We start from the raw sequence: 14,228 nt of genomic DNA on the forward strand, positions 1-14,228 counted from the left end.
TAAAAGCAGAGCATCATGACTGATTTTTACCTTCCAAGAATTTAGGAATAAAGTAAAGGTAATGAGGTTTCTTATATCTTCTGACACATACTAAATTTAGCTTAATTTCCATGTCCTTTTCTGATAATGTTGTGTAAGAGGTATTAGAATCATTGTAGTAAACAAAATATACTAATTTATTTTCAAGTGTGTTACTTGAAATTAAGTGTATTATTCATGTATTATTTATATTATGCTATGCAACCTTGAAGTCATCTAATTTTTCTTCTGTATAAAAATGGCTTTTAAGTAAGTCATGGTAATGAATTTTCTGATACACTAATATTTGTTAATCGTTCTTTTGTTTGATTTTAGTTTATATGCTTTAGGGAGGTGTTCAATGGACTGGTTAAGTGAAGAGCATTTACAACAAACCATTTGTCTTCATGGGAAAAATAGATATGTATTCAATATCAAAGGACATGCAGATTTTCTCCTTGGCTTGTCACCTCATCTGCAAATGCACTGTGGTTATAAGTGCAAGTTAAATATGTGTATATTTAGGATTAAATTACCATTTTATTAATACCTTCCTTATGAGAATTAATAAAAATCAGAGAGAGATAGAAATGAACATCCTGGTAAAGCTGTAAAGGAATTCATTACTTATTCTATAAAGAATTTTGAAAGTGCATGTATCAGTTAAATACTAATTTTTAAAAACAGCTTAAAATTGTGGACCTTAGGTCAATCTTAATTAGATTAAGTCATTGCAGCAGGTGGCCCCTCAGTGAAAGATAGCTTCCTAAGGTTAATACTTAAGACCTCTGGCATGCCTCTTTATCCTTTTATTCTTGCGTTTGCTCATACAGCTTTTAGTGTGTGCCTATAATCTCTCGGATGCACTGTGATAGACAGAATGTGTTCTCACATTTGAATGTGTAAACTCATGAGAATATAGTTTTTTTTGCATTTTGCGTTTGTTTTCTGTTTTTGTTATGTGGGATCCCATTGCCTAAATCAGTGCCTGGGACATAATTGCCCAATAAACATTTATTAGATGAAATATACTGTATTAAACCCTGAAGTCCTTTGACTGTCTGGTCTTTTTTAAAAATAGAATCTTTATTATATTTTTATTACCATTACCAGCTACTCCCCAGCACTCACCACACTGTTGTCCTATCTGGTCTTAAGGTGATTTTCACAACTAAAGATGATGGACAAGAATCAAATGTTAGTTCAAGTTCCTGAGTGTCGTCTTTACAAAATACCAGTTTAACACACCAAATATACCTGTTAAAATGAATTTCTGAATGTCATTTAAGCATGCTCATCTAATGTTTAGAAAACAGTTTCCTTGGAATAGAGACTTTCAAATGACTTATCCTTGTTTGTTTGGTTTTTTTAAAATTACTATAGCGAAAACCAGGTCCTTAACATTCTTTGAATTTTAGGACAATATTTTGAGAATATCTTCCTGTTCCCATATAAGATGAGATCATTGAGGTTAAGGAATTTGTTTATGATAACACAGCTAGCAGGTAGCAGAATCAGGATTGTCTACAAGCCTTCACTCTGCCCTGCCTCATGTATGCAAGAAATAAAGCACAAATGTTATAGACATGTTATAGTGAAATGATAAGTCTTTAAGGACCAAGTGTGAATTTTTTTTTAACTTAGCTGTATTTTTAAATTAATTGGAGATCTATAGGTTCTCTGGCATTGTGACTGGCAGCTGGAAGAGATTTAATGATATGTTTTCTTCACACATTTGAGACAGAATTGAAGGGCTCTGTTAGGGTAATGGTGGGATCTGATTAGCTTTAACAGGATTAATCCGACAGGTGGGCCCTGGGTAGAACAGGGCGAACACAGGAGGCTACTGCCGTCCTGTAGAGAAGACGTGACTGCTGGACCAGGGGGCAGGTCTGGCCTAACCCTCGGGATTCTCTGCTAGTGCTTCCTGGGAGTGGTCACAAGTGCTTGAATTTAGAATGGATTCTGAACATAGTTAACAGTATTTTCTCAACTATTGGCTCTATGGAAAGGGAGGAAGGGAAGAAAGAAGAGACAAGAAGGATTTCAAGGTTTGGGCCTAAATAACGGGAAAAATTAAGTTGCTGTTTCTGGGATTGAAAGGCTGGGGGGAGGAAGGTGCATAACAAAAGTTTATTTTGACCATTTTAGTTTCACACTTCCAAGTAGAGTCTATTAATGAATACTGTTAGATTACCAAATGGAGGTGGATATATACAGACCAGTATACAAGTCTAAAGGTCCGGGATGGAGACACAAACGTAGGAATCATCAATGTGGAAATGACAGTTAAAGTGATGATGGGATGGGTGGGAACACTTGGGAAGGCTGAATGTAAAGACGGGGCTGAAGCGTACGCAGCCCTGCGCTACTCCAGGATTTAGAGAGAGGGTAACGAAGGGGGACAGCTGAGGGTCCTGAGGGAGGGGAGCCCGCAAAGTAGGAGAATCTAGAGTGACACCTTAGAAGTCAAAGGAAGGAAATAGTACAAAAAAAGGAGAGAGTGATCACATGCAGCAGTTTTACCAGATCAAGTCAAGACGGAGGCATGACCACGGAATTTGAAATGTGGAAGTCTATTGATGCCTTTGACCAGAGAAGATTCTATTGAAAGTTTTGAAACCACTCACCTAGAAAATATCTGAAGTTCTCGCTTCTCCAAATTTGTGATTCTAATACAGGCAAACTGCCTTCTAGTCATTATATAAATCTCGTTGTAATACCAAGTATTGTTATGTTCAGATATTTCAGTCATACGAACGTTGATTTTAATTACTTAAATGATCACTGTGTAATTAAGTGATTGCCAGAAAAAGCTTTTATAAAATGTTTCACTTGATTTCCTTCTTGTCTTTTGATGTTATTAATAGAAAAGGCATGAACCTTGGACACCGTTAGACTCAGGTTTCATCCTAATTCCACCAACTGCTAGTTGTGTAGTCTTAAGCAAATTAATTTTTCTAAATCCCATTTTCCTCATTTGGAAGATGATATGATAATAACTATTATATATGGTTGTTAAGAACAACAGTGGGGTATCATTTGTGAAACATCCAGTCAAATGTCCAATAATTAAGGTAGTAGATTGAATAAGAGCTCAGGATTTGAAGTCAAAGAGACCTAATTTCAAATCCCAGCATTCACATGTGCTAATGTGAAAACTTGGACAAGTTCCTTCAGATACCTTATCTATAAAGTGTCTGTAATAAAAATGCCTACCTTGTAGGATTATTAGAATTAAATGAGATATTGCATGTAAAACTTACAAGTGTCTTCCACAAAATGAGTGTTCGATAAATAGTATTATTAGTACTTGGTATGGTTCTATTTGCTATTATCCTTGCTGTTACAATTATTAAAATAAAACCTTCATTTCTTAGTTTGGAAGGTCTTAGTTTACAACCAAACTTGAATTGATATCAAGCATAGCTTATAGTGTTGGTGTTAGTTTTGCTACATTGTATTCTTTACTAATGTTAAATGCCTTAAATGATTAGCTACCGGCTAGGTTATGATTTTCAAAGCTGTACTTGTCTCCGTATAGGGACATTTAAATGGATAGAGTCAGAAGAAAACATGTGGCAAGATTCCTCAGAATTATAATGTGAATGGACCAGAAACAGCTATTTTTTATCTAGCTTGCTTGAAGCTGTGCTTAAAGACTACATCTAAATACACCTTTGGGGGAGGCAGCTGCACTGTGAAATTACTGAGAAATTTGAGATGGAAACAAAGACAGTTTAGAGTATAAACAACAGCTTTACATGAAAGTATCGAGATAGAATTAATGACAAAACAAGACTATATACTTAGAAGAAGTACTAGGAATCAGCTAATCTTCCTAATTTTATAAATGAGGGGATATTGGATATCTGAGACATTTGGTGATGTACTTAGGGTTAAGGCCAAGAAGGAATAATTTTCCAACTCTTAGTTAAATACCCTCTCCAGTAAAGCATGTGTGGGATCATCCCTATGTATCGCCAATAATAAAAACAGGAAGATTCAGAGAAGACCAAAGTGGTTCTTCCCTTCTCACTGATACAGTTATTCTTCATTCTTCATATGTAAAATTGAGGATATTAATCTTATATCATAGTGGTTATTTTTTTCTACAGAATTGTTTTTCATGAACAGAAAACATGGAAAAGGACTTGTATTTAAAGCAATTGCAAAGCAACTTATTTTCATGAGAAAGTAACAGCCGAAATACTGTGGAAGTTGGGTTTTTAGAAGCAAAACATCCTAGATGGAGATTTATGTCAGATTTTCCATAATATGGCATCAACTAATATAGTTCTTATTAGATATGGAAACCTTGCATTTCTCAATGAGCTACACCAGTACTAGTAATTATATTTTTTTAAATCAGTGAAAATGCTTTAATGAAATGAATGCATTTATAAAGTTATTCTCCGTATTTTAAAAATTTTGACAATATGGAAAAGAGTGATTTAACATTTGATGGGTCATTTTTTTACTCTTTTAATGGATGAAGAATTAGTAATCTTACTTGTGCTAATTTGTACCTTATGCTATCAAGTACATTTTGCAGTAACTCTGGAAAAATCATTACCTTGTTTCGTGTGTTCATAGTTAACCTTTAAACCAGATAGAAGTTTACTTTGATATTAAGTTGCTTCCTACAGTTTACACCACCATTTTCATCTGTTATAAAGATTATAAATAGAGTTTAATTGATTTTTTCCTTTATCTTCATGACACAAAACTACAAAATATAATTTAAAAAAGTCCCTTTTCCCCTCGAATTGTAACGCTGCTCCTTTGTCTCATGTTTGTAGAGCTACATCCACGGGAGCAGCCAGGCGCAGTTCGTGGCGGAGTCACACATCATCCTGGTGCTGAGTATCCTTTGAATGCCGGCAGGCCAGAAAGCACAAAGCCCTGTGCTATCAAGTTACTATTTTTTTTTCCTGAAAATATACAGTAAGTTTTAAACTTACTATGTGAAATTTTCTAATTTCTATGCTAATTATTTCCTATTATAATTTTTGTTTTTATTCTGAATCATTAACAGGCTATAATTTTTTTTTTTTACTGACTATTGAATTTCAAAGTGTAGCTTTTGCACTCATTGATTATCTCTAGCTAGAGTTTAATTGTGAAATTTTATGGCTTTTCCCATCGGATCTTAATGGGGAGAAAAAAGTGTCCTATAAAATTAAAAGCAAGATGACAACATTATTTTAGTACTGGTTCCCTTAAATGTTATGATCAGTCAGAAGAAGGAGAGGTAGGATAGTTAGAAATCTCTTTTTGGAACATGCCAGACTACTGTTTTGAATCAAATAATACTGTCCAACTTATGGTTCAGAGGTAGAAGGGTCAATAAAAAGGTAGCAGGAGAGCAAGGAGGTAAGTGTCTAATTAAAAACAAACTCTGAACATCATTAGAATGAAGTTACTTTTTAGACAAACAGCCGTATTTTGGAGGAACAGTGATGTTTGTATGAGTCGTGTGAAGCTTTGACCTTGGACATGAAGCTTGAGAAGAGATAAGACTCCATTTTAATTGCAGTCTCTCTCTGAAACTCACTGAACACCACCAACCACCGTTTACCTCTAATAGTTCTCAACACTTTTAGTCCTTTCGCACTTGACCACACATGCTCAGTGCACACGTGGTATTGTACATACCCGTAGTCCATTTGTTGCTTGCCTTCACTTAATTATCCATATCCTTTATGTCTTCAAAATTATGAAGTTATTATGATGAGTATTAGTTTTTGTTCTACTTTGGCTTATAGGTTGGATTTAGAAATACCTATATTTGAGTAAACATCCTCAAATTTTGTGAATATTGTCAATAACTGCAAGGTTTCTGTGTTCCAGCTTAAATATGGTTAAGAGATTAATACTTTCTGCATATCGGATGGGCTTTAGGTGAGAAAATGAAGTATTTGTAAATATATAAGAACAACTCCATGTTAAAAAATATAGCAAGGTCATATTTATTCTTACTTTATCTTTTAATTATAAAAATGTACTTATGAAACAAAATACATTTGTGTTAAAGTACTGTAGTAAGAAACAAAGTATTTATTGCAGGTAACGTTTTAGCTCTTATTTATATATACATATATATATATATTTTTGCCTTTTTCTGTCCTATATCAATCCATGATGTAGCATTTTAACAGCATGTCTTATTCAAAGCAGCTAGTCTATTAAACACATCAGAAATACCTAGCAAAAGGAACAAAAGCTCCACTGTATGGCAGGAATTCTCCAAGGTTTCATTTCATGGCTCATTGACAGGAAGCTGAGATTTAGGAAGCAAAGAAGTTTCATAAACTGTATGAAATTTTCCATATAGAGTTTTAACGGTAATGCAGGAAATAATTAGAAGTCCCTATTCTCTGTTACCAGAAATTATTTTTTGCTTTATTTCTTATTTTCTTATAGTTATGAAAAAAAAAGTATTTCTAAAATGGTAGACCTACTAAATTTATCAGTAAAAGTTAAAAAGGAGTCATTATATAATAATTTCTGATTTTACTTTTCTTTGGCAGAGTCTGCTATGTTTTTAAACTCACTGTATTTTTTTTCTTTTGCAATTTATGTGTTTATATATTTTCCCTTATGCAAAAAAAAGCAAATTCTAGATGATTTTTTTTCTTTAGAGACCATTTCTGCCTTTTGTTTTGTTTTGTTTTTTTCTCCTAATTTAGTGAGCCAAATGATTAGAAGCAATTGCTATATACAAAATTTTGTTGGAAAAAACCTAAGGAAGAACAGATGGAGTTGTTTAATGTCATAAGTTATATCATTATATTTACTAAGAATAAGATTTCTCTCCCTATTAGCTGTGTTTTATTTTCTCAGTATCTTATTTGGGATGGAGAACAATCCTAATTGGTCTGTGAGAGAAAACCACCACATTTGCCATGTATATGTGTGCTTTTTTACCCAAATTTTTGAGGGAAAAATAAGGATGCACATTATGCATGAGTAGTACCTGAAATACCTTGTATCTGTTCTTGTGTTTTGTAATTATTTGCTACATAAGATTTCTTGTATCATAATATGTTCAAAAATAAATGCTAAAATCGTTTACAATACAAAAAACAGTACCTAAATATAAATAAAGACTGAATTAAATTAAAATGAAAGGTTTTTTCCCCTGAAAGTTTGGGCCAAAAATAGGGATGAGCTTATAAACAGCAGAATATGATATATTTAAAAAAGGATAAGAAACATTATGACATTTTGACATAGAATTATGTGCACTAAGAAGAACTTATGTAATCCTTTATTTTCTCCCAATAAAATGCTATTTTTCATTCAGTTATGCTTCACTACCTATGAAAATAAGATATTTGCTATTTGCGAGAAGGTAGACTGATGGAAACATAATTGTAGTGCAGTGTGGCAAATGCCAGCACTAGTGCTTGGAAGTAGTAAGGAAGGGAAGCACACCTGGAAGTCTGGGTAGGTGAACCAACTTTTATGCTGCATTTTGTTTGATATAGTAGCAAAAGAAGTCTCCCTGTCAGAGAGTAAGAGAGAATATTCTAGTAGGAGGTACAACAGGTACAAAACCATAAGATGAGGGAGTCACAAGTTATGAAGAGGAGATTGATGAGAAGTTACCTTGGCTGGATAATGGAAATCTACCTATACCTTGCTGAACCTTTTCTGAATCCACCAAGATAGGGTCTATATGTGCTAGTGGATACAGGACACATAAGTTACTAGATTGGCTTTACCACAAACTGTACAGACTCTGACCTGTCCCATACCTCCCCACATCCTTGAAGTTCTGGAACCTAAAGAAGATGACAAAGATAGTATCCATTGGAAGTAAAAGGCAAAGGTTATACTAGCAATACTTTTAAGATATTTTAACATATATTCTTATAAAGATCACATTTCCTTTTCACTTGAGAAAACATTTGTTTTCCATTTATTATGAAAGAGCGTTTTATTCTGCATTTGTTTTCAATCTGTGATAGAGAAAAATGTGTCTTTTAATGTGTATTATCCAAGGAAAAACATAGAAAAAAATTACTAATAGATGCAAGTTGAAGATAATTTTAGATTTAGATCCTTTAAGTCTTGTATAATGTGCTACTATATTTTTCAACATATGTTCTCATTTATCTTTAAATTGACAATTGTGATTCTCTTCCTAGGAGCAACAGTGAACTTAACATCATGTGCAATTGAGAATGAATTATAATGTAATGCAAATGGATTTGTTATTAATTCAGTGGGATGCCCAGTGCCTCTGGGTATTGTATATAATTTACACAAATAGCAGCTTCTCTCATGTGTGGGATCATGTCAGTATTTTGACTTTTTAAGCAATAAGATGATGGAGGGATCAGCAGAGAAACTGTGGAGTCTGCACAGTAGTTGAAATATATGTTGCTATGATGTTAATCCAAATGTGAGAAATTATACACAGAGTAGACCAGGGCAGGGGGGAGTGGGGGGGGGTGTGTGTGTGTGTGTGTGTGTGTGTGTGTGTGTGTGTAGGCATTAACTATCCTAGAAAAATAGAACAAGTCTCAGAAAAATTACAGCCTATTCACTATATAGTTACATCTCTTACACTCTTTTCATGTTGGCACTCTCTACACTGTGGAAAGAGCATATCGAGCAGAGGAATATCAAGTGCAAGATTTCAAGGCAGAGGGGCCCGTCTTGTTGGAAGATAGCAGGGATGAGAGTAAGAGGAAACAGGGTCTAGAAGTACGGGCAGTGGGTCTGGAGGCAAATCATGCATTGCCTTGAGGCCATTTTAAGGTCTTTAGTTTTTACTGTGAGTGAGATGGAAAGCTAGTGTTCTGAGTAGGAGATGACATAACTTCAGCGACATTAGAAGACAGGGTTCTTAAGACTTAGGGGTATGAATTAATGTCATAAGTTAGAAACAATAACCAAAATGCATAAATGAAAAGACTTAATAGTTCTGCTACATTAACATGAAAAGATAACAGGGTGACCTCATTATCATGGCAGTGTGAGTCATTCCTTTTTTCTCACCCCTTTGATTTACAACCAGCCGTACATCCCTAACCAAACAAAAGTACATCTGTGCAGTACAATGGGACCTCCAGGAAGTCCAGGCACCTGTGCATCAGAAAGTAGGTGCATAGGACCTCAGCTTGCATCCCAAACATGGGGAAGGAGCTAGATGTGCAAGTCTACAAAGCTAAAAGAAATCCCTTATTAATCCAATGCATAAAGACCTCCAAGACACAGCATAATGAAACTGTCAAAAATCAATGATAAAAACAAAAAAATCTTAGCAGCCAGGGAAAATAAAGTAACCTACAAAGAAATGCCCATTTGACAACCAATGGATTTCTCAGCAGAAACTCTACAGGTTAGGAGAGAATGAAATGACATATTCAAAGTATTGTAAGATAAAAATTGTTATCTGAGAATACTTTATCCAGCAAAGTTATGCTTTAGATGTGGAGAAATAAAGCCTCTCCCAGATAGAAGCTGAAAGAATTCACCACCGCTAGACCTGCCTTACAAGAAATGCTGAAGAGTCCTTCAAGCTGAAATGAACAAATGCTCATTAGTGAAAAGCACACACACAAAATGAAAATACACAAAACTCTAGTATATTTGATGACTAGAATTAGAAAACTATGTGTAAATAGTATATTAACCACTTACAGTATAAAGGCTAAAAGGTAAAGAGCATTAAAATAATAAAAGCTGCAATTTGTTAAGGAATTCACAGAATAAAAAAGTTATTTTGTGATATCAAAAATATGAAAGGGGAGGAGTAAAAGGGTATAATCTTTATAAAAGAATGAAGATAAGAGAGTCTTTTTCTACTGACAGCATCTCCATCTATGAGATGATGTGTGTAAGCCTCACAAAAATCAAGCAAAAACAGACAGGAAATATATAAAAAAAGGAAGACTCAACAAGACACCATGGAAAACCACAAATTTACAAAAGTAAATAGAAACAGAGGGAAAAGAAACACTGGAGATACACAACAATCATAGGGGGAAGATAATACGTCAGTAATAAGTCCTTACATAACAATTATCACACTAAGTGTAAATGGATTAACTTACCAATCAAAAGGCGCAGAGTGACCAGATAGATAAAAAAAATAGGATCCAACTAAATGCTGCAAGAGACTCATTTCACCTCTAACGATACACATGGGCTCAAAATGAGAGAATATTCCGAGCAGGTAGAAACCAAAAGAAAGCCGGGTTATTATACTTAGATCAGATAAAAATAGACTTCAAGCCAAAAACAGTTAACAAGAGACAAAGAAAATCACTATAATGATAAAGGGTTCAATACAGCAAGAAGATAAACCAATCACAATATGCACACCCAACATTGGCATATTGAATATATTAAGCAAATACTAACTGACCTACTGGGAGAAAGAGGCACTATTATTATAAGTAGGGACTTCACGACCCTACCCACCATCAGCAGTGGATAGGTCCTTCAGACAGAAAATCAACAAGAAAATGTTGGTATTGAACCATCCTTTAGAAAAATTTAGCAAATTTAAGATGATCGAAATTAGATCAGCTGTCTTTTTTAACCTCACCCAATGACGTGCTTATTGATTTTGAGAGAAAGTGAAAGGGAGCGGGGAGAGAAAGCGAAGGAAACATTGATTGGTTGCCTCTCGTATACTCCCCAGCCAGAACCAACTGCTCAACCTAAGTATGTGTGGTGAACAGAAATCGAACCTGTGACCCTTCCGTTTAAGGGATGATGCTCCAACCAACTGAGCCACACTGGTCAGAGCCTAAGAGCTAGTTCTTTAAAAAAAAGATAAACAAAATTGACAAACATTCAGCTAGACTAACAAACCAAAAAAAAAAAAAAAGACTTAACTGATATTACAGAAATGCATAGGATAAGACACTTCTATTAATACTTATATGCCAACAAATGATATAACCTAGAAGAAATTGATACATTGCTGGAAATGCACACCTACCAAAACTGAATCAGGAAGAAAAAAAAAATCTAAATAGACCAATAATGAGTAAAGATACTCAATCTGTAACCAAAAACCTTCCAAACACAGGAAATCCCAGGACCAGATGGCTTCACCGGAGAATTTACTAAAACTTTAAAGAATTAAAACCGGTCCTTCTCAAATTCTTCCAAAATCCTGAGGAGTAAGGAACACTTCCAAACTCATTCTGCAAGGCCAGCATTACCCTGCTACCAAAATTATATAGGGCCATCACAAGAAAATTATAGACCAATATCACTGATGTATATAGGTGCAAAAATTCTCAAGAAAAGATTAGCAAACCAAATTTAAGAACACATAAAAAGGATCATACATCATGACCAGGTAAGATTTGTCCCTAGGATGCAAGCATGGTTCAACACATGGAAATCAATAAATGTAATATATAACATTAATAAAATGAAAGAAAAAACATGGTTATATTAGTAGGTGCAGAAAAAAGGAACAAAAATACATCCTTTCATGATAAAAACCCTCATTAGACTGGCTATAGTCAGAACATATTTAACATAGTAAGGTCCATAAGGTCCATATATGAGAAACCCAGAGCTAACAGTGTAGAAAAATTGAAAGAGAAAAACTGAAATCTTTTCCTCTAAGATCAGGAACAAAGACAAGGATGCCCGTTCTCACCACTCTCATTTAGTATAATACTGGAAGTCCTAGATAGAACAATTAGGTAAGACAAAGAAATAAAAAAGCATCCAAATTGGAAAGAAAGAAGTAAATTTGTTACAATTTTCCATTGATATCCTATATGCAGAAAATCTCAAAGATTCAACCAAAAAACTTGGAACCAATCAATGATTTCAGCAAAGTTGCAGGATGTGTACTGAGTTGCCTTTCTATACACTACTGATAAAACAGCTGAGGAAAAGAAAATTGCCTCATCCACAATGGGATCAAAAGCAATATAAAGGTTAGTAATAAATTTAACCAAGAAAGTGAAAGGTCCATATGAAATTGAAGGCAACACAAATGGAGAAACATTCCTTGTTCATAGATTGAAGGAATTAATATTGTTAAAATGCTATCCGTCCAAAAGCCATCTACAGAATCAGTGCAAGTACCATCAAAATACACGAAATGCATTCTTTACAGAAAGAAAAGAAGAAATTCCAAAGTCCCATACAGAGCTGCAAAAGACCCCAAGTATTGACACAGCAATCCTAGAGAAAGACAACAAAGTCAGAGGTATCCCATTGTCAGATTTCAAACTATACTATAAAGCATAAAAACAGTATGAAGAGAATAAATTATTTTTACCTCTGTGTGCATTTTAAGTCAACTCTTCTGGAACAGAATACACTGTGTTCAGATCCAGGAAACTTAAGAGATTTTATGTGCATGTATTTCTACTATTTCCTTGACAATGGCCATAGATGCTGCTATCACCATGGGGATGGTTCTTCTAAATGAAGCGGCCACGTCCAAAGGAGATGTTGGAAAAAGACGGAGTAAGTCTCTGGGTTGACGTTTTTGTAATTTTGTTTCTGACTTAAAATTCATTTAAATCAAATGGGAAATATAAAAGTCCTTTGTAAACATAAACTTCTAAAGAAATGTTCTGGTTTGAGGAAGATCACCGTGTTTCTTTACTTTCTTCTATTTCTTAGATGTGTGCAAATAATTAAAAATATATTTCTTTCAGAATGGGATTGGGTGATTTTCTGTGGAATGGCATAGAAAGGAGAGCCGCTCTGCGCCCCGCCCGGGGTGCTGGGGCCCACCTCTCCTGAAGCTGTCTCTGCAGTAACAGCTACCCTACGGGGTGAAGGGGAATTCTGAGGGGGGAGTCCTGGGGAGTTTGTTGTCAAATGATAGGTCCTCTATGCTGCAAGAATCAGGTATGGATTCAAAGACTGGACTGAGGGGAACTTTTTCATACATTTGTACACTGAAATACAGTCATAGCTTGGTACTCGTTGGCTTCAGAACTCATCAAACCCTGTACTTGTTGCATTTTCATGAGAAAAAGAGCCTCAGCACTCCGCGCTTGCTGGGGACCCACTGCCCTTGCTAGAACTCGTGTGAGTCCCACACCGCCCTGCGAGAGAAAATGCTTCATGGCTTGGTGCTTGAGGGTTTCACCACATTTCACGAGTGCCTCGGTAATTCATTCCGAGGAGTGGCAGGCAAGTGACGATTGTTGAAGCATTTCATCTTGCAGGGTGGCGTCATATCTCGTACAAGTTCCAACAAGTAAGTACCACAAGTGGCAAGCAAGCACGGATTGATGAAGCATTTTTCCTCATCAAAATCTGATGAGTACTTAGGTGTGACTGTACTTTCCAGTTACCTCCAAACCTCTTTTTATTCACATCTTAAAAGGAAGCATTTCTTGATGCTACCTTTTTCCGGGGTCTTTGCCTTTTGCAGTGGTAGTCCAAGACTGACAATTCCACCATGTTCCAACATTATGTTTCTGAGCAGGTTAACTGTTTTATCCCTTGATGAAATTCTTCCTCTTAAGGAGTTTTGGGGTAGGGGGGACCAACAACTTTTTTTTTGGAAAGTAACCAATTTTGGTAGGAAAGAGGAGAAACACATGGGAAAAATATTCCATGAAGAGACAGGTTAGGAAAGTACAGAGGGCCTTAAATGCTATAGTTAAATGAGAAGAATTTAGAAAATAATAAATACATTATATTTTGGATTATCTGATTTGTATCTGTGTGTGCCATGAACTATTAACTGTAAGTAATACTGTAATCACTTTAATGCATTTTAAAAATACAGACATTTGGGTTGCATGTGTCTAGATACTAACAGCATTTTCTGTCTCGTCCTAGTAATTTGCCTAGTGGGATTAGGCCTGGTGGTCTTCTTCTTCAGTTTCCTACTTTCAATATTTCGCTCCAAGTACCACGGCTATCCATATAGGTAATATCATTATACTAACATGACTATTTTCATTTTTAACTAATAGAATGAACAGACGGTAATCTGTATTTAAGGATTGATGTGATGTCACTAATTCATTTGCCCAGAGATTGTAATATCAGTTAAGCCAGTTTAGAGCACCTGCAGTGTTCAGCATGGATTATACAAAGGAGATGCAAGACATGGTCCCCGTTCCCAGGCAGAGGATAGTTTTACCTTAGAGGCTATAGAGACAGTGTGCGATCAGCCCGCACTGCGCATCCCAGATGAGGGTGTCCCTGGGGTTTTCTCATGCTGAGCTTTAGCCTTGAAAACTGAA

The 14,228-nt window shown here is 35.3% G+C and overlaps 1 protein-coding gene across 1 annotated transcript in view; it reads left to right on the plus strand.

Annotated features, from left to right (window-relative positions):
* Positions 1–14,228, plus strand: part of TUSC3 (tumor suppressor candidate 3) — a 123,240-nt gene that overhangs the window by 101,470 nt on the left and 7,542 nt on the right. The window contains exons 7-9 of the mRNA XM_054565802.1: positions 4,821–4,884; positions 12,409–12,483; positions 13,819–13,909. Of these exons, the coding sequence (XP_054421777.1) occupies positions 4,821–4,884; positions 12,409–12,483; positions 13,819–13,909 (230 nt within the window). The remainder of the gene's footprint in view (positions 1–4,820; positions 4,885–12,408; positions 12,484–13,818; positions 13,910–14,228) is intronic.

The sequence above is a fragment of the Pteronotus mesoamericanus genome, unplaced genomic scaffold (genome assembly GCF_021234165.1).
Source record: "Pteronotus mesoamericanus isolate MK-2021 breed Mesoamerican mustached bat unplaced genomic scaffold, CSHL_Meso_final contig_169, whole genome shotgun sequence".
NCBI lineage: Eukaryota > Metazoa > Chordata > Mammalia > Chiroptera > Mormoopidae > Pteronotus > Pteronotus mesoamericanus.